Below are 19905 nucleotides of genomic sequence, written 5' to 3'. Positions count from 1 at the left end.
TGCAGCCGCTGGGGTGTCGGGGCTTCCGGACGGTGCCTGTGTCCACAGGGCCCTCTGCTCCTTATGGCCCTCCTGCTTCCTCGTCCCCTCTCTTGGGTCCCTGGGAGTTGGTAGTGACCTCTCCCAAGGCCTGTTGACAATGACCCATTTACCAGTAGGGGCCCTTGCTCCCAGGCAGGCCGCCAGGATCTTGGGGAGCAGTGGTGGGTGGAGCCCTGGCTGGGAGGGCCTGAGACACCACCATAGCTGGACCTTTTATGGAGCCCCTTGGGCCCACGCTGGTAGCCTGGGCTCTCTGTGCTCATCCAGGTAGCCTTCCAATGACGAGGTCAGGTCTGAAGGGACAGAATTGATGGGATTTGCAGAAGAAATCTGTACACCCACGGACCATAAATCCCAGTCTCTCGTCCTTAAGTGTCCAATTATTTTGTCTGTGGACGGGGAGATTGCCGAGCACCTAGGGCTGCCCAGTGCCCTGGCTGCCCAAGTCTGGAATGGGCCCCCCGTTCCCAGGCAGGTGTGCGGGGCCACCCTCTGAGCCCCGGCTGCCTTGGACCCGCCCCTGCCCCCCAGTGCTCGCTGGCCTGTTTGCTGTCATTCTGCGGGGCTCTGCGCTTTCTAAATTAATTCTGGAGCTGTTGTGTTTCCTTTTCACAGTGTATCCCGAGCTGCACGGATCCGTGATGGGCTCTGGCAGCTTTTCTCCTAATTGCCCTTTCCGCATCGGCGACGGAGCGATTAAGTGGCGTGGTGCGAGCGGGAGCGCGGTGGGGTGCGGCAGCCTCAGAGAGCACGATCGGTGGTGCGAGCTGTGCCCGTGGCCACCGCCCCGCAGCCCAGCCCTGTGACAGGCGGCCTTGGGGAGGGCTGTGGCTGTGTGGCAGCAGCAGGCCTGAGCTCAGCAGGCGGGGGGCGGTGAGGGACGGGACCGCCTTCCCGACAGGCCCTTGGGGGAGTGTGTGTGCCTTTCCGGCAGAGACCTCTCGTTGAGGGAGGGATTGTCTGTGTCAGAGGTGCTTCCTGACCAGTGACCAGTGTGCAGGGAATCTGCTGGCCAGGCCCACGAGGTCGTGGGCAGGTGGAGGTGTGCGAGATGGTGGCGGGCCAGGCCCCAGCTGAGCACACCGTTGGCTTCATCCACCAGTGCTGGGAGATGCTGGGTCACTGGGTGACCTGATGGCTGGTCCCCCATCCAGCTGTTGTCCAGGGCCTCCTGCAGCTCTGGGGGGGCCTGGTCCTTGGTCGCCTATGGGCAGGGCACAAGCCCAAGGGAAGAGCATGCCCTCCCGCTGCCAGACCTGCCCCCCGCAGTGCCTGGACTTAAGGGTCCAGCGTTCCTGCCCTGAGTGCAGTCTGCCTGTGCCCTGTGCTGTGGCCGTTGTCCCTAGAGGCACACTAGCGGTGGCCCGGTTGGGGCCCTGCTAAGTGACAGGCTCTTGCAGAGATCAAAGGGCAGAACGTTTTGAATGAACAGAAGGAAATAGGCCGTTAGCCAGAGAGAAGCACCTGCGGGCCCCCCAGAGCGCCGTGAGCCCTGAGCACTCAAGTCGGCTGCAGAGATGGGGGTTGCAGGTCACCAGGCTCCATTTCAGGGTTTCTATCCCTCTCCCTCCGCCGCCCCAGCTAAGGCTGGCTGGGAGGGCTGGCAGCTCCCGCAGTCAGCACTGCACAAACCTTGGGGGCCCCTGGCCGACCCTGCCGTACAAGTTCCCCCTGCCGGGACCTGTGACCACAGCTCAGAACTGGGTGCCTGTGGCTCCCACTGGTAAGCCGTCACCCCCCGCCGGGCTCCCCTCTCTGGGCTCGCGCCCCACGGGACTCGTGTGTGCATGTGGGGACAGCGCGGCAGTGAACTGGGTGGCGGGGCAGCCGCCTCCTCTCCCTGAAGCGGGGGGGATGCCCGGTCCTTGTGTATCAGCAGGGGACCTAGGCTCAGAGCACGAGGGCAGGGAGTCCTAGGTGAGAGGTGAGCAGCTTCATGGGGGCTCTGAGAGCCACCCTGTCCCCGGGGGTCCCCACCCATGGGAGGCCAGAGACCCACCGGATTTGGCTGGCCCAGGGCCTGGCAGTGGTGCTTGTCTGGGCCTGCTGCGTCTTGGGGGGGATGGGCTCACCCCGCTGTGTCTGGAAAGACAGGCTTGCGGTGTCGCGGGAAAGCCCGAATGTGCGGAAGGCCAAGGGAACCTTTCTCTGTGCCAGTGTGTTTCCTGGGTTGGGAGCTCGGCGGGGAGCCAGGACAGGCCCTGGGCCCTACCAAGCCCCCACGGGCCTGGGGTGAGCCCCATCCAAGCCTGTGGCTGTCCAGAAAATCACCCTATGCCACGTGCTCCCATCGTATGCGCCTTGCAGAGGTCTGGAATGTGGACGTGGGTCCAGCAGCCATTGGGGGCTGGTGGGCGGTGGTGTGTCCTGAGCCTGTCCCTGCAGCGGCCGTGAGACCGGGTGGTCTGAGAGCAGCCCCCAGGGGCCAGTGGGCCTCTGCGCTGTCACCGCCTCCCTCTCTCCCTCATCTCTCCCTCCCTCCCTTTCCTCCTTCCCCTGTTCCCTCTTTCCACCCACGGAATGAGCAAGCAAGAGCAAGCAAGCGCTGAGGCCTGTGTCTGTAGGAGGAGCCCCCTAAGGCTGTCCCCTGGCCTCACTTGGGCTCCAGCAGAGCCTCCCTTACGTGCAGCCACATGGCCCTGGGGCCATCGCTGAGGCGCTGCCTCTGGCTCTGCTGCTGCATCCTGTGCTGTGGCTGGAGGGCCCACCAGCAGTGCGAGTCCAGCTGCTCCCCTGCGGTCCCCTCCCCGGCTAGGCCCGTGTCACTGCGCGGCAGTTTCCCCGTGCATGTGAAGCGGGGCCCAGCTTGTGTATGCCTCCCCAGGTGGTAGTGGAGCTAGAGGCCCCCGACCGAGGGCTCCTGCGCCGCTGTCTCCAGATGCCGTGGCGAGCTGTCCCTGGCCCTGTGGCAGCCATGACGGACCCCCAAGCAGGACTCAGGGTGATTGAGGCCAGGGCACAGCCACTGCCCGTGTGCTCCCCTCTGTGAGCCACTCGCTGCGCCCATGCCATGGCCCTGTCACGTGGCGGTGGCCCCGAGGGAAACGGGGATGCCAGGAGAGGGCCCTGGCAGTCTGCGTCTCATGAGGGGGACACGTGAGTGGCGGCTGCTTTTTCTAGAGAAGTTCTTTGCCGCCTCCCCGGCAAGCCTCTGTCTTTAACCCTGACACAGAGGAAGCAGGGGAGGGACCCTGAGAGAAGGCCTGGCTATGGTATGCTGTGTCCTTGCAGGAGCCCCCAGGCCCAGGCTCCACGGGGAGCTGGCACCACCGGCCCCTGTGGGATGCGGCTAGGCCCTGCCCAGGTGAGGTCAGGCTGGAGGAAGGGTCCCCAGGTCTGGGCCAGTGGCCCTCGTAAAGCTGCGGTTCCCTGGGGGCCGAGGCTGCTGCATCTGCTAGAGAGGCTCCCCTCGCTGTGGGCGGGAGCAGGGGGTCCCCGGAGGCGGCAGGCTCCCCTCCTGTGGGCGGTTCGGCTTTGTCAGCCCCGTGCTAGACTCCCTGTCTCGCTGTCAGCGCCCACAGGGAGAAGAGGGCGTGGTCTGCCCCTTTCCTGCACCCGGGAAGGGGAGCCGGCCCCTTTCCCACCTCTCATGGTGTAGAATGTGGGGTGTCGTCCATCTGGGAGCAGTGGGCACTTCCCAGCACTTTCTTGCCCACCCAGAAGCCCCGCAGCAGCAGCTACCGGGTGGGGTAGATGGGCCTTCATTTCCTGGGCCAGGCTCTGCCCCCTGGGCTGGACTGGCCCAGCTCGGACGTGGGCCCCGGTGCTGTTGGTGGAGAGTGGACGTGGCCCCTCACCTCGCTGGTGGATTTGGGAGCCATGTCGTTGCTCCCCAGAGCCTCTGGTCTTCTGGGGTTTCAGCCTGGCTGTGGCAGTGAGTGCCCTTGTACCTGGTAGGCTGGCCTTCCTGTCCCTGTCTGGCCGGGTCCCCAGGGGGAAGGGGCTGCGAGATGACAGAGCACGGGATGTTTGTGAGGCCAAAACCACACATTAGCAGGCCCAGTGCGGGGTTAGGTGTCAGCTGGCCCCCGGTCCCCCCCGTGGCCTCAGGCCGCTGCGCTGGGCCCCTGAGCCCTAGCCGCGGCATAGGTGGGGGGCCTTGGGCGGAGACCATGGCCCCCTCCCGGGCCTCTCCTGCGGGGCTGGCTTCAAGTCCTGTCCCCTGGCAGGTGCGGGGAGGAGGTGCTGGGGTCAGCTCCGCGTTTCTTGCCACAGGGGTCCCGGCAGGCAGCTCCCACTCTGTGTCGTCCCACCTCGGTCACAGGGAGGACAGGTCGCCAGCGCCGGGCCTTGCCAGGCAGCCAGGCCTGCAGCAGGGTGGAGGAGAGCCGTCGGCGTTAGGCAGGCAGGACCGCAGGGTCATCTGGGCCCCGTGCCAGGCACAGGGTGGGCTACCGTGAGAGGAGTTGGGGCATTTCCTGTGGCGCTGGCCCTGAGCCCCCGCAGCTCCGAGTGGGGAGAGCCCCTGTGGGGACCGTGCGGTGCCCCGGGATGGGGCAACGAGTGTGGCCACCACCTTGCCCGGCGTGTGCCCTGGGGGCCCTCTGTTCATGGCTCTGCTTGGGGGGAGGCTCACCTGCCAGGGGTGGATGCTGAGGGGCTCGCTTGGCTCTGGCCTTCTCCCCAGTGCGCAGCAGGCCCTGCCAAAGGTCTGTTCTGCGGTTGCTTTTCTTTTCTTTTCTTTTTTTTTAATGTTTTATTTATTTCTAGGAGAGAGAAAGAGAGAGACAGCGTGAGCAGGGGAGGGTCAGAGAGAGAGGGAGATACAGACTCAAACAGGCTCCAGGCTCTGAGCTGGCAGTCAGCACAGAGCCCGACGCAGGGCTCGAACCCACGAACCGCGAGATCATGACCTAAGCGAAAGTCGGACGCTTAACCGACTAAGCCACCCAGGCGCCCCTCTGTGGTTGCTTTTCAAACTCTGTTTTCACTCTTCTTACCTTAAACCTCTCACCTTAAACTTCTGTTGCCCTTGGCTACACGATTCTACGTCAGTGGTAGATGGACCTCAGGCCACCAAAGCCAGGGGCTGTGAGATGGGCGTGCCCGGCTCGGTGTCTGGCTGTAGACGACTGACCTGAGCATCGAGGCGTGAATCCAGTGAGTGGGCCTGGGGACTGGTCCCCGTGTCCTGGGGGCCCCGCAGCACGGGACCCAGAGGGCTGCACGCAAGCAGGAGCACCGGTTGGCCTCAGAAGGGTTGAGGGACCCCCAGGGTCACTGATTCAGGGCTGGGCTCTGAGCCCAGGAGGGCACAGGCCTGTCCCCTGACCTAGGGCCAACAGGAGGCTGGAGCTGAGCCCCCAGACCCGCCACGTGCCGTGGACGGACTCCGGTGCTCCTGAGGGGCGCCGGTCACTCTCTGACACGTGCGTGCCTGTCTGAGGTGCTCATGCTCCCCGCATGCTGTCCTGGGGTGCTGGGGTCCTGCGTGGCCTGCCGAGCCACAGGGGGGTTTGCCCTCGGTCCTGTGTGAGCGGTGGATTCCAGGTGCCAGGACCCAAAGGACAGTGGGCAGGTTAAGGGATGCCTGGTCCCAGGACATCCTGTGCTCACTGCTCTGGCCGAGGTCAGAGGACAGGGCGCCAGGGTCGCGGCAGACCTCAGGTCGCGGGGGGCAGGGCCTAGCGCCGGCCAAGGCTGCGTCAGGGCGGATGCCATTCCTGGCACGCTCCCAGCCTGGTGCCTTCTCTGCTACGGAGGGTCCCAGTGGGTGAGCGTGTCCCCGGCACAGAGCCACTGAGTGGAGTGCCCTGGCTGGATTCCTCTAGCTGCCTGCCACAGTGCCACCATGGCCCTCCCAGCACGTGGGGGGTGCCTCCTGGGCTTCCCTGCCCCCCATGCCTGCAGGTGGGGGGGTCAGAGGTGCTCCGTCTCCCCCTTGCTCTTTTAGCACCAGGGTTAGGAGGGGAGGGATGACCCACCCCCATAATCTATAGTGACTGTCACGGAGCAAACTACTCCCATTTCATACAGACGGGTCAGGTGTCGGCACGATCGATGGCTCACGCACAATAATTATAGGAACTAGCGGCTTGTGTTGCTTGAGTGAGTTTAAGAAGAGTAGGGTCTCAATCTTCCCTCTAATAGGGCCCTGACAGTCTGTGGCGGCATTGGCGCCGCGTCTTGGGCTGACAGTGTCGTCATTAAACACCAGGTAGTGTGGGACGACAGCGAACGCGGCCCGCTGGGGGACAGGCAGCTGACAGCCCTTGTTTGTCATCGCCGAGCCGCCCACGCTCCTCAGGCTGCAGGGCCGACGGCTGCTCGGTGACGTATGGCCTGTCGGGCTGCCTCTGTGATTTGATCATCGCTAACTGTTTGTCAGTGGCCCGTCCCGGGCTTGGATGGTGGCGCTGCAGAAGGCTGGCGGCGAGCGCCGGCGGGCCATGGGGTGCACGTGGGAAGCCAGTGGGGCTGGGTGGACGGCTGCCCCTCACACTCCCTTCTCGGGTCCTGGGGTCCGTCTGGGGCCCCTACGGTACTGTCACAGAGGGGTGCGCTCTGGGTCCGGGCTGGTTTGGCCGGGGCCCCCTCCTACAGTCTGGCCTCTGAGCAGAGGGGGCACAGAGCCTGCCCGCGAGCTTCCCCAGGAGCCTGCAGGCGCGCTGGCGTCCGGTGGCCCTAGGGTGCAGAGTGGGGGCATTCCGGGTGCCTGGGAGGGTCTCCAGCTGCCCCGGCTCCTCATGCGTGGCCACCGGTGGAGGCGAGGGCCCAACCATCTGAAGGCAGCGGGGCTCTTCCAGCGCTGGAAGTGCCGGGAACCATCAAACACAGGAAAAGTGGAGTGATTTATTAGACTCATAAAAATTCATACTTTGTGATTCCAGTCATCCCACCACCACAGCTTGTTAGAGCTCAGCCCCGGCAGCTCCCGCCGGGTTGGCGCTGGGCGGGGTACGCACTGCCTCTGCCGCGGCTGCTGTCACGCCTCGTTTGGAGAAATGGACGGGCCCCTGCGAGCACATGAATAAGTGCACAAGGCGGGGCCCTGCCCCGGTTCGGCTGTGTTCTTCTGGTGGGCGCACGGGGCCCGGCCCTGTCACCTGTGCTTCCTTCAGGGCAGGGTGGACGGCAGGGCGCGGTGCCGCGGCGGGTGGGGGTCTCTGGGCGTGTTTGTAGCCGTCTTTACGGGGCGCAATGACGAGTGCCTCCTGACAGCCGTTTTTCCAAGCTGGTGTCAGTGGGCATCGAGCTCCTCTCCTGTCCTTCCCGAGGGACCCTGGCCAGGGGTCCCCTGGCCCAGCGCTGACCTGCCCTAGCCAGGGCTCCTCCCTACGTCTGTGCCCCGAGGGGCTGACGTGTACTGTCGGCCATGCCATGCAGCGGGCTTTGTGTGTTCTGTGTGGAGGGCACCGGGGGACAGAGGCTCCCCCTTCTGACGATCTTCCCCTAGAGCCGCCAGAGCCAGCCCTGCCCGGGAGTCCCCTGCACCCAGCGGAGGGGCCTGGAGGCCCAGGGGCCGGGGTGAGAGGCTGGGAGCCTTGTGGGGCATCCACTTCTGTCTCCTTCCCTCCCCGCACCTGCCAGTGGCCGCCTCAGCGCCGCGTGGCCGCCCGCAGGGAGCTGGCCTCTCCCGGGCTGGCGGGAAGTGGTGCTGATCAACGCTAATCTCCTGCACCGCCGCCCGCCCAGAAGGGCTGTGCCGCTGACCCTCACTGACTGCTGCAGGGGTGCCGCTGGGAGCAGCCGATGTGGGGCCTGGCAGGGGGTTGGGGAGCCGCGCACTTCCTAAGCCCCTGCATCTGAGGCAGCGGCGGGTGGGGGGAGCTGGAGGTTCCCTGAGCACCCCAGAGTCCAACCAGGGGGTGTCATTTGCGGGGTGGTGTGGCAGACACTGCAGCTGAGCCCGGCCACTGAGGGGCCTGGACAGACAGGCGGCCGATCGGGGAGGAGGTCGGAGCTGCTGACCAGAAGGACACGTGCTTCTTGGCTCATTAGAGTGTCCTCTGCAGACGGGGCTGGGGGAGGCGGCACGGGCCCCCTGGTGCTCAGGTGGTGGGGCCCCTGGCCTGCAGGGCCGCCCCGGGTGCTCTGGCACAGGCGTGGACCTTGGTGTTCTTTGCCTCAGTGTGTGTGCTCTTGGGTGGGCTCCCTCCCCCGTGAGCCCATTTTCCAAGAGCCCATTTTCCCCGTGCCCCGGGGGCGCGGCGCAGCTCCCCTGGGGGGCAGAGAGGCATGTGGTGGGATGCGGCTGTCCCCCATCCCCCACCTGCCTCCTAGGGACCCTCCTGCGCAAGGCTTGGACCCTCAGGGCCTGGACACCCTCCCTGTCTTCTGCCTACCCAGCTGAGGCCTCTGGGGGGCTTCCGTAGAGAGTGGATGTGTCCACCTGGCTCCTCAGCGGGCGTCTCACCCCAGAGGTGGCTGCAGGTCTGGGGCAGGGTGAGCCCAGGCCAGGCGGAGAGCCATGGGGTGGGCACAGGCCACTGCTGCTTGCTCCTGGGAGGGCGGCCGCCCACGGAGCTGGAGAGGCGGGGGTGCTGGAGGGCTGCCCTTCCAAGACGATCCGGGCTCCGCTCCCTCCTCTCCCAGCTGCCACCGCCCCTCCTGGCGGGTGCCCTGCACCCCTGCTCCCACAGCAGTAGCACCGCTGTCAGCATGGGACCCGGCCTGGGTGGCTCCTGCTGATGGTTCCAGCCGGGAGCAGGCCCAGCGCCCTGGCCTCTGAGAAGAGCAGTCCTGGGACCCCTCCGTGGCACCTGCCGGCCAGAGCCCGCACCCCACCGGCCTGCCTCTGGCTGCGTCCAGCAGATGGCGGGCTCCACAGAGCCTCTGGGGTGGCTCGCCCCTCTTAGGAGTCGGACCCTTTACAGCCCCAAATGTGGCCCTGGTCTCACGGTCTCCAGGACTGTGGGGGTCACTGAGGGGACAGCTCAGATGACGTCGTCTTTCAGAAGTGCCTCGAGAGCGGCCACCCCTCCCTGCCTTCTCTGCGGCTGAGTGGGGCTTGGGGTGCACCCCGCGGCCTTCTCCTGGGCCCGCACCCCGGCCCCGCCCCGGGCAGGCAGCACTGCCCGTCACTCCGGTCCTTGCGGGCACTGGCCACCGCTGCTGGGCCCAGGGCTGTGCCAGCGGCTCAGGTGCATGGCGGGGGTTCGGACCTGAGGACAGTGGTGCGTGTTGAAGGCCCCTCAGAAACGTGTGCCTGCTCATCTGTTTACATTCCTGTGGCCCTTTTCCCAGGAGTGGGTGCACCCGCTGTGAGGACAGAGCTGGGCTCTGCCGGGTCCGCAGGGTTGCTCTGGCACATGGGTTTGTGTCCACTGTGCAGCCCCCCCCTCCGCCCCCAGGGAAAGTGGGCCTTGTGGTGCCTCCTGCTGCTGAGATACCAGAGGCCTCTGGGCTAACCAGCACCTCACCCGCCCTCGCCCCTGCCCCTGTGCCCACAGCTCATAGAGTGGCTGGCTCTTTGGTCAGGGCGGGAGGGAGGGCAAGGCCCTGGAGGGCTGGGTGACACAGTTTGAGCCGGGTGCCGGGAGCCTGCCCGGGCCCAGGCCCAGGCCCGTCCTCCAGCGGGCTCTCTGTGGGCTCCCTGTTGCCCACTCACTCTCCAAACCCACCTGTCTTGCTTGGCCCCGCCGGCCCTCACGTCTGTCCCTGTCACGGCCCCTGGCGTGGTGTGGCGTCTGAGAGCAAGGTGAGGCCTCGGCCGCAGGAACGAGCCTGTTGCCAACCGCAAGGCCGTGCAGGGAGGCCCCGGCCCCGTGCTGGCCAGCTGCTCCTTGGACCCCCAGGAGCCCCCAGTCCACCTCCCCCTTCCTCCATGAGAAGCCAGCACCCTGCTTGCCTAGAGCTGCTCCCTGCTTTTCACCATCTGGGGTCTGTGCCCGTGCTGTCCTCTGTGTTGGGACCCTATGCAGGCCCGTTCCAGGCCGGCGGTGTCACTGCCGGGGATGCTCGTGACAGGTCCCGCCTGCCGTGTGCACCTCTTTACACCCCTGACCACCCTCGGCTGCTGTCACAACTGGAAGTTGGCTGCTGATCTGAGAGCCTTCTTGCTGGACAGTGTCCGGGGCCTGCCCAGGGCAGGGTCTGTGGGGTGCAGGTGCCCAGGCACTCGCGGGGGCCTCCCGCCCCCTCTCTGGGGCACACCAGAAGCTCCACTGCCAGGTGCTGTCCCGTGTCTGTGCCGAGGAGGCCAAACTGGTTTCCATGGCGTGGCCCCCTACCTCCTCTGGCCCCTCCCATCTGCCTTAGGCCAGACCTCCCTCTCCCAACGCCAGGGCCTGGGCTGGTCCGAAGTCGGCACCGCATCAAAAACCACGGAAAGGCTGAAGAAGCACCTTTCAGGCCTTTCAGAGTGAGTTTGGCTGCATAGCGGTTGTCGGTAGTTGGCACCCATGGGCCCTGGTCAGGGGGGAGCCTCTGTGCTCATTTAGGTTGGGAGCTGTGGGTGGCCTCACGGGAGGTAGGTACGGGTGTGGGGGGGCACTATGGGCGACAGCATGGCAACAGGCCATCTGGGACCTGAGCCAACTGGGAGTGGATGGTGGCTTCTGTGGCAGAAGAGCAGAAATCCCGTGGCTTCTGAAGCGCTGAGCCTCGGCGCGGCCTCTCAGAGCTGTCTGCAGCCGGTTCGCAGGGCCTGAAGCGTCATCGTAGCTGTTGATGAAAAGCAGATCAGGCAGAGGAAGTGGAATCTCCCTGGACTGTGCAGAGGAGCGTGGGCCGCAGAAGGCCCTCGGCCCCACGGCTCCCCACCAGCCGGGCTCCCCACCCTCAGCCAGAGTGGTCTCTCCACCCCACACTGAGCCCCGAAAGGCCAGGGGTCTGGGGCCCCCTCTTCCAGGAGCACGGCTTGGGTTCGAGGGTGTATGACAGGCAAGCTGGGTTCCGCCTGCGGGCTCAGTCCTGAGGGCTCTGTCCTGCGGGCTCTGTCCAGCCCTGCTCCGCTGGCCCAGGTGAATTCTGTGCCAAGGGACCGGTCACTTGCTTTTGCTCAGCTGCTCTTAGGCTTTGCCTCCACCAGCAACTCCTCCCCCACCCCCTTCACGGTGCCAGAGGCTCAGGGAAGAGGCTTCTGGAACAGGGTGGGAAGCCAGCTGTGGACAGATCTGCCATCTTCTTGGGGCCTCCTCGGCCTCTTGCTCAGGTGGCCTGTTTCTGGAGGCCCCGGTGCCCCCGGCTATGGGTTGTTGCGGGGCGAAGACCCGAGGCTGGTGGATGGGAGGCCATGGGGCCAGGGTGGCATGGTCCCTGCCCCTCCCTGCCAGGCCTTTCCCCAGGGGCCCGGATGGCGGGGTACCACAGGGACACTCGCTGGCCCTGAGGCTGGCGGCCTGTGTGGGGAGCAGCCTCCCCTGCTGGCTGCTCACACCCTCTGGCAGTTCTTTGCACTGAGCTTTCATCTTCTCCTTATTCATTAAACAATTGTGAAATTAGCAACTCGTTTTCTACCTAGTTATTGCCCTTTGAAGTTCCATAAAAATCTGAACTCCGCCTCAACTCGTGCTCAACAGAGAGAGGGAGCCGTGACCTCAGTCTGATGGGCTCTGCCATCTGTGGTGGCTTATCTGAGGAGGGGGCCGGGGGAGCTGGGATGGGGCAGGGCCGCTGGGCTGCGGGCCTGGGAGGGGCTGGCGTGCACCCCGTTCCCTCGGCTGGATCACGGAGGGCGGGACGTGCTGGGGGCAGGAGCCCGGCTGGTGGGGCCTCCATGGCCTCCCTTCCTGACTGCACGCCTGCCCGCTCCGTGCGCAGGAGGGCTCCTGGATGCATCTTAGTCTCCCCCACCCCGTCCGGGGCTCCTGAGCTTGGGGCCAGGGGGGGAGGCCAGCCCCTGGGCCGACTGCAGGCGCGAGGGCTCCGCTGATAGATGGGCTCATATCCCACTCAAATATGATGCCAGCAGTTTTTCTGTAGTTCGTCTTCCATTGCGGTAGTAAAGTTTTTAATTAGGAAAGCTAATGAGATCGATTAGTCATTAGAAGTGACCTCTGCACGGCAGGGTGGAGAGGGCTGTGTGTGTGGGCCTGATAACGCGGTGCCCGGGCCTCGTTGGCAATAAAGGCGCGAAGGGTTTGATTTGAGTGAAATGTGCCACAGGGAATACATCATGCAGAGAAAAAAAATTACAACCCTGGGAGCCTGTAATGAAGGGAATTAAACCCACATCCTATCTAAATAACATGATTATCTACACAAACCCTCCGCCAGCCGGGAGGAGTGGCAGGCGGCTGGGGCAGCCTTCCCAGCCGTGGGGTCGGGGCGAGGCCTGGGTGCGTGAGCCGCAGGGAGGAGGTGGGGTGTGCCTCCTGGCCTGCCCTGGGGCGGGGCCTTGCTCCCTCCCACCCGAGTCTCCTGGCCCCCGGTGCCAGGCACACTTTTAGGATCCCTGCTCCCGTTGGCCTGTGTGTTCTCGGCGTGGGCGCCCTGGATGGTTCTCTCCAGGGTCACTGCCATGAGCCCTTCCGCTGCCTGTGCCTAAACTGCCTGTGGAGGAAAGATGGGGACCAGGAGTGACCTGCAGGCTGGGCTGTAGGGGTCACAGCCCCACTGTGGGACAGGGCGTGGCCTGCTGTGCCCTCCCCTCTCCTCTGCTTCTCAGGACCACAGTGGTGGGGGGCCTCACAGGTGACGGTGTGAAGGAAATGACAGCAGGCTGAGTGTTTAGGGGGAGGTCTGCTTTATTTGTGTTTCCCAGAAGTGAGAATCGGGCACTAATAAGTAAAATGCAGTAAGTTAAGCAAAAAATTGATTTCACAACAGGCCTGCACTTTGCAGGAGTGTGTTCTAAATACAGCTGCCTGGTAACTTGAACGCAGAGTCCAGACCTTTGGGCATGGGGGGCGGGGGACTTCCTGGAGGAGGTGGCAGTTTTCTACATCTGCAAGAGGGGAGCAGAGCTGGGCCAGGCCTGGGCTTCCCTGTGCTCAGGATGAAGGGGGTGAGGCTGGCGAGTCAGCAGTGCCCCCAGGCAGGAGTCCAGCTACAGAGCCAGGGCTATGTGGCTCTAACGAGGCACCGCACATCCCAGAGCAGCTGGCGGTGGCTGCCAGCGAGGCCCTTGAGCCAGGGTGAGGCGCGCTGTCCAGATGCAGGGGTGGTGGTGAGGTTAGCTTGGGCCCCGGTGACTTAGAGGAAGGCTCTTCGTTGGAACAAGCTGTTATTGATTTTCTGTGGTCCATCCTTGCTTGTAAGACCTTGAAAATTCAATTCAGCAAACATTTATCTATTGACGCCCACTGTATGCGAGGCTCTCCCCTGTGTCCCAAGAGTGTGGGGTGCTCAGAGCTAAGGATCCACTCACTTTGGTCACTCAGCAAATCAGGTGTCCCTGGTGATGCCATGTCGCCCTGTGGTTTTGCTGAGCTTCTGTTTCTCCCCGACTCCCTGGAGCTGCTGCACTTGGAGGGAGGGAAAGACGGAGAGAGAGAGAGAGAGAGGCAGAAGGGGAGAGGAGGGAGGGGGCTCTTCCCTGTTGCTGGGGTGTCTGGCCCGGCCTCACTCGGATTTGCCGCAGCCCCCTTTGGTGGGCAGCTGCTGTGCGTCCCTGCGTCAACCTGGTGACCAGAGCTGTGTCCTGCCCCCAGCAGCCTTTGGGCCTTGAAGCCCGTGTCCACCTCTGACGGCGCAAAGGGCCCGCACCGTCTCCTTGGTCCGGCAGCAGGCATGGAGCCTCTGGGCGGGGGGCACTCGGGAGGGCTCTGACCCAGGCTGTGTCCTGGCCTTGCTTGTGGGTGGATGGGCGCCCTGGCAGAGGGTGAGGGGACCCCTGAAGGAGGGGCTCCTCCGGCAGCCGGACAAGGGGACACAGTGCTTGTCCTGCTAGTTCCCGGCCTGGGGTCCCCTGGGGTACGGGTGTCCTGGTGGGCTGGGCAGGAGGTGATGGAGCCAGGTGCTGGCTCGGGGGCCTGGCTCTAGGCTGGAGTCTGTTGGGCCTCGAGCTCTGAAAGATGATTTTTAGATGCTGTCCGTGACCGGTAACCACTCCTCATGGGCCGGTAGCGGGGAGGTTCGCATTCAGGGTCGGGATCTGTGGGTGCCGGCAGCGTGCCACCTTGGGGCCTGGCGGAGCAGGCCCAGGTCCTGGAGCGCTGGTCTGTGCTGCCAGGGGAGCGGAGCAAGGCACCGATGTGGGTTCGGGGCTGCCCTGTGCGCTGCTCCCTCCTGGGCCATCCTGGGGCCCGAGTAGCCTTGGGCTGCAGGGTCCTGGGTCTGCTGTGGTGCTGACGCTCCGGCAGCGAGACCCTGTGTGTTTTCCTGGGGGCCTCGCCTGGCACGCCCCCCCCCCCCTGCCCAGCTGCCTGCCCGTGGGGTCCAGGTGGGTTCCTCGCGGCGGTGTCTGTGGATGGGAGCCCCGGGAAGCCACCCCCCACTGGGGTTCTGTGCAGGCCGGTTGGATGGGGATGAGACGAGGAGGAGCCCACAGGGGCCTGGGTCCCAGCGCCCATCCGAGCGGGGAGCTGCCCGAGAGGCGGCCGGCCGTGGGCTGGGGCGTGGGAGGCTCGGCGCCCGCGCCCTGCGCTGCGTTTGCTTTAATTATCTGGGCAGTTAGAGCCGTATATTACGCGAGCCGGGCAATTAGGTACATTCCTCGAAGCTGTGGAGAAATTGCCGGCTATCAAGTGGAAGGGAACTCGGGCAAAACAGATCCCTGTTAATTGCATGAACCATTCAGCAAAAGAGGAGCTGTGGTGTATGTACCTCAGCCCACAAGATGCGATGAAAACACTGGTGATTAAATACATAAATCCGCGTGAGCGTGTGTTGGGGGTGCCCGGAGAGGGAGCCGAGCCCTCTGCACCCCCAGCCCCCTGCACCCGCTTGCGGCCCCCTCCTCACTGCCCCCTGGAAGCTCTGGGGACTCGGGGCTGCCCGCCGAGGGGCACCAGCCCGTGGTGCTGCCCTCATCAGCTGGCTGGGGGGCTTCTGCTGCCCTCCCTGCCCGTGTGTCCCTCGGCATCCCCAGTGCCCCGTGCCCCAGGACTCCAGGCCTGTGCCCAGCTCTCCAGAGCCTTGGGCCACTGGGTGCTCTGGGGCCCTGTGGGGCGGGGCTGGAGTGAGGGGAGAGGCACCCGGCTGACCTCCACTGACCCCGTGTCTGGGTTTTCTCTGCAGCGTCCAGCGTGCACACCGTGCGGACCCCTCCTGCCAGCAAAGTGATCAAGACGCGCTACCGCATCGTCAAGAAGACCCCACTGTCTCCTCTCGGCGCCCCCCAGCTTCCCCTGTCCCTGCCCTCTTGGCGGTCACGGCGGCTCTCGCTGTCCAGGTAAGACGCCTCGCCCAGGCTGCTGGGGACCGAGCTGTGGCCACACACAGGTGCTTGTTCTCCAGCTTGCCGGCTGAGGAACAGGCTACTTTTTCTGTGTAGCGGCTCTGCAGCAGACCCGTGGGCAGCCTGTGCGTGTGGCGTGCACTCGCAGACCCGTGTGCAGAGACACACGTGCCGTGCGGCGCCGTCTGTAGGCGGGACGGCCATGGGAGCAGCCACTGTCGGGACAGTCGAGGCCAGAACGGGTGCTGCGCCCAAGTACCCTTCATGGAGAAACTTCTGGTTAGAGTCGGGGCCTCTCTGGAGGCTATGGCCCAACTTTCCGTCGACACATGGGGCTATGGCCCTCTCCATGCCCCCCGCCACGGGTGCCGCCTCTACCCCCCCTCCAACCCCCAGCGCTACAGCCTTGCTCTGGGCCGTTCCTGGCTGAGAGCGTGCAGAGTGGGGGCCGTTCACTTTCTTTCCCGGGCGCCCTGGGCCCAGAAGTGGGAGGGCTCTGGTGGGACAGCAGCATTAGGGTACAGCAGTTAGGGGTCCTGCTGTAAGCCTGCTCAGCCCTGGGGCCCAAGGAGGCCTGACATGGGGGGGTGCCCCTCCCTTTGCTGAGGTGGGGGGTGGGGTGGCAGCTCTGGGGGGTGAGTGGGAACTGGGTGCTGGCAGACCCCCTCCCCTCTGGCTGTCCTCTGGGAGCCCCTTCCTGGGGGAGCAGAGCCGGGGCTCCATGCATCATCGGCCTCCATGTGGGTGCAGTGGACACTCTGGCCAGAGGGACTGTTGTGCCCCAAGGGGCTGGACTGCCCAGAACCCTGGGCAGGGGCCACCCTGCTAGGCCCCCAGGAGCCCGGCACCCCCCGGCCAGGGGATGTGAGGGGAGGTGCCCCTGGCGGCCCGTGGCTGGGCGGTCTGCCCACGCAGCCTGTGGCCCCCGCTCCCCTCCCTCTCCCCCTCCCCCCAAGGCTGCACTGAACTTGGCCCTGCTGCCGGTTTTCTGGAGGCAATAGCTGGAAGTATATTTTAAATTAATTTTACTGCACTTTTTGTAATATTTTTGTTTTAAATAGATTTATAAGTATCTTGGGGGCTATTTCTACAAATTTATGAAGATAATTTTCACTCTCTCGATAAGGTTAAATTTACACCTGCTATTTCCATATTAATTCACAGTGCTAAGTGGGTCTAATTTTCTTCCGTTCTCCTATCTAGTGAGCATGGCCTTTCCTAATGCAATTTCCCCCTCACTAAATCACTGTGATCGGGAGTCATGATCGAGCTAAATTAACTTAAATTAATTTACTTAATAAGAGCCCCAGATCATCGTGAATGAGGTTCAGATTTATTGATCTTGCTCCCGCCTCCCCTCCTGTGGCCCTCCCCCTGGGGGTATGGTTGGGGGCTGGGGTGGCCCTGCGGGGGTCACTGAGCAGAAACGGGCGCCAGGCCCTGTGGGGCGAGACCTACTAGAGGGGTGGCTGGGTTCACCCCTGGGCCGTAGCCGCCTCGTAACCGGCTGGGATGTCAAGCCCATCAGGTGGAGAGCAGCCCAGTCGGCAGCAGGACGGGGAACGCTCCTGCGCCTCAGTGTGGGAGCTGAGGAGCAGGTGGGGACGGGGTGAGCACACGTCCGTATGCCGTGTGGGCAGGTCTGCGAGGTCTGACCTCGGCTCAGTTAGGTGGGGTGGGCTGTGAGGGGAGGCCCAGAAGGGACAGGCCCAGACCCAACCGCCCACCCTGAGCGGCCATGGCCTCCCCCCACACCCCGCCCCGGGCCACCTGCCTTGCAGGAAGGGCCACGGCTGTGTGGGTGCTCCGGCACAGGGCCCCAGCTGGGGGTGTGGTGAGGACGCTGCCCTGGCCGGCTCTGTGCCACCCTCTCCCAGGCCATGCTAGCGCCAGACGGCTCAGGTCAGGCTAACAGGTGCTCTAGCCGCTCCCCGTGTGTGCGGGCATGGCTGCGCCCCCAGGCTGGGTGCACATGAACTGAGGCCACGTGTGGAGGTTTTGCTTAGTGGGGTCTCCGTCCGCCCTGACCGCTTTACTCCAGGTCTGTCGTACCCACTGCCAGGCCTCCAGGACACGCCCCGAGTACACAGCTCTGGGTTCTTGGAGGGCCAGACCCCTGGGCTTCGTGGGCCTGCAGCCTAGGGTGTGGCGGCTGCTGAGGGCTGAGTGGCTCAGGTCCTGGGAAGTGTGGCTGCCAGCAGACTGGGCTTCCTTTGCCCAAGGTCACCTGGACCCGGGGGGGCTTCCTTCTCCACAGAGTGGCCGCCTGCCAGCTGCCTGGCCTTGCCGTTGGCTGTGCCCGCCTGGGCTCGGCTCATCCTGGCAGCAGAGAGGCCGGCAGGCACCCGCCCCCCTGCCACCGTCCGCTGGGTCAGGGCCGGGGGCTGCCTGTGTGTGGTCAGCGGGCCTAGCGGGCCTAGGGAGGCTCTGGCCGACTGTCCTTGCCTCTGGCCTTGACCTCCTCCCTGAGGATCTGCAGGCTCTTCAGCTTTGCCCTGGGTGAAAGGAGGGGCCAAGCTGGGGGCTGGGCCCGGGCCGGTGTGGGCGAGGGCCGCGGGGGTGAGGAGGCAGGGCTCCTGCCGGGTGAGCCTGAGCCCCAGGCCGTGAGCTCCCCTTGGGGCTCCTGCTCTGGGCGCACCTCAGGGTGGAACCCCCGCGGGGGGCGTGCAGTAGGCCTAGAGTTTCAGCCGGCAGTGTCAGGGACTGGGGGACACAGGTGGCAAGTCAGGCAGGTGGCCCAGTGGCCAAGAGTGCGGTGTTGGCACGGGCGGCCCCGGACGCCACCTTCCCGCAGGTGCTCACCGTGGAGAGGCAGGGGATAAGTGGGGGGGGGGAGCCGGGGGGCTGCCGGGGGGGCGTGCACGCCGTGGGACCGAGCTCCCAGAGGCCCCTGGGGCTGCCTGGCGGAGTGGCCCCGCGTCCTGAGCAGGGCCAGGGCGGAGCCGCTGGTTGCGGCAGGTCTCTTCCCCGTCTGTTCTGAGGGATGACACATCGTGGTGAGGGGCTCCCACGCTCCATCCTGTGTCGCCAGGGGCCTGGCGTCAGAGTACGCATGGAGGCAGGGTCGCCGCCGCTCTTGTCCCAGGAGGATGGGGCCAGACTCCCCGACTGCCTGTGACTGCGGGGTGCGGGGACAGCAGGCCCCTCCTGGCTGTGGCTGGTGGCCCCATGGGCTGCGGTGGGATCGCTGTGGGACCCACGGGAGGCGCGGCTGGGCCCCTAGAGCCTCATACCGCCGCTGCCCAGAACCGGCCCTGGGGCGTGGGGTGTCCTGGGGGGCAGTGGAGGGTCCCGCCGGTGCACCGTGGGGCTGAGGCTCTTGCTGAGCGAGGGTTGCATGTTTTGTTCTCAGATTTGTGGATTTGCCTGTGCCCTCAGCGGCTCCCAGCAAGTTCATTAATCTGAACTGAAGCTGAAATGTGACTTATATCCCTAAACTGCCTGTCACTTTTTCACTCCTTCCAAATTCATTTGATGTGAAAGTGCGAAGTAAACAGAAGACGCTGAGCTTAAGCAGATGAGTCTGGAGGCCGCTCCGTCCCGACTACAAATGGTGCTGTCACAGGGGCTGCCGCGCACGCCAGCCTCACTTTATTTTATTTTATTTTAGCGCCTGTGCGGTAAATCTTAAGTAATCTCTGCGAGGTTTGACGAGGCTCAGGCTGCGAGTTTGAAGGCTCTGAAATGCTTCTCCAAAGTGACGTCTCATTAAGGACGAGTTCAGCTTGAGGATGGGCTGGGCAGCACCCGGGGGGCCCTGAGGATGGGCTGGGCAGCACCCGGGGGGCCCTGAGATCCCGTGTGCTCCCCTCATGCCCCCCCATCCCCTGGGACGCCCAGCATCCCCTCAGTGAGGCAGCGGGGCCCCCTCTGCCTTCTGTCTGCCCTGCCCTTAGGCCGACTCTGCGTGTTTCTCTCGATCTGGCGGCTGGATGTCTGAGGTGATGGCACCGGCGCCATGTCCGGGCCGCAGGTAGCCGCTTCCTCAGCATGTCCTCGCGGGGCGGGCACAGGGCTCTCTGAGGGCGCCAGTCCCGTCGGGGTCCCCACCCTCATGACTCTGTCTCACCCTCAGCCTCCCCCAGAGGCCCACCTCCACACAGCAGCCCATCGGGATGAGGGTTTCAACGTAGGGATTTGGGGGGCACAGCAGTCGGTCTGCTCAGGGAGTATCTGCTGTGAGGGTGCCCCCTGTGAGGTGGGTGCCCCTTCTGTGTCATGACCCCGCCCCAGGCCCTGCTGTGTGTAGTGAGGACCCTGCTTGGCCGTGTGCACACAGGCCCCTCCCATCAGCCCAGGCCAGGACCTGTTACAGGGCTAGTAGAGATAATTGGGCACCCTTGTCCTGTGCCCGCTCCGCTCACGGCAGGGAGGTAGGTGGTCAGGAGGCGAGCAGATAAGTGAGGTGGGGAAGCACTGACACGTACCCGGGACGGACAGGGGCTCAGGGAGCCCAGAGGAGGCCGGTGTCGGGGGTGGGGGGCGATGTGGTCAGTGTGGGCTGCGCTGCCAGCCTTTCTCGGGGGCCTGGGGTAGGAGCCTGGAATGTTTTGCTCAGAGGGCAGAGGCCACCTGGAAGGTGGTGTTGAAGGTGGGGCCTGGGGCCCTGCTCCTGGGCTGGCGGGGGTGTGTGGGTATGG

At 64.9% G+C, this 19905-nt stretch overlaps 1 protein-coding gene across 1 annotated transcript in view; it reads left to right on the top strand.

Moving 5' to 3' along the window:
- ZC3H3 (zinc finger CCCH-type containing 3) overlaps nucleotides 1-19905 on the top strand; it is an 87672-nt gene that overhangs the window by 20420 nt on the left and 47347 nt on the right. The window contains exon 4 of the mRNA XM_039254121.1: nucleotides 15106-15259. Coding sequence (XP_039110052.1) covers nucleotides 15106-15259 — 154 coding nt within the window. The remainder of the gene's footprint in view (nucleotides 1-15105; nucleotides 15260-19905) is intronic.

This window comes from Hyaena hyaena, unplaced genomic scaffold (assembly GCF_003009895.1).
Source record: "Hyaena hyaena isolate Hyena2069 unplaced genomic scaffold, ASM300989v1 scaffold_474, whole genome shotgun sequence".
In the NCBI taxonomy this organism is placed as follows: Eukaryota; Metazoa; Chordata; class Mammalia; order Carnivora; family Hyaenidae; genus Hyaena; species Hyaena hyaena.
The sequence above is the reverse complement of the archived record's forward strand: the minus strand, read 5'-3'. Positions and strand labels throughout refer to the sequence as shown.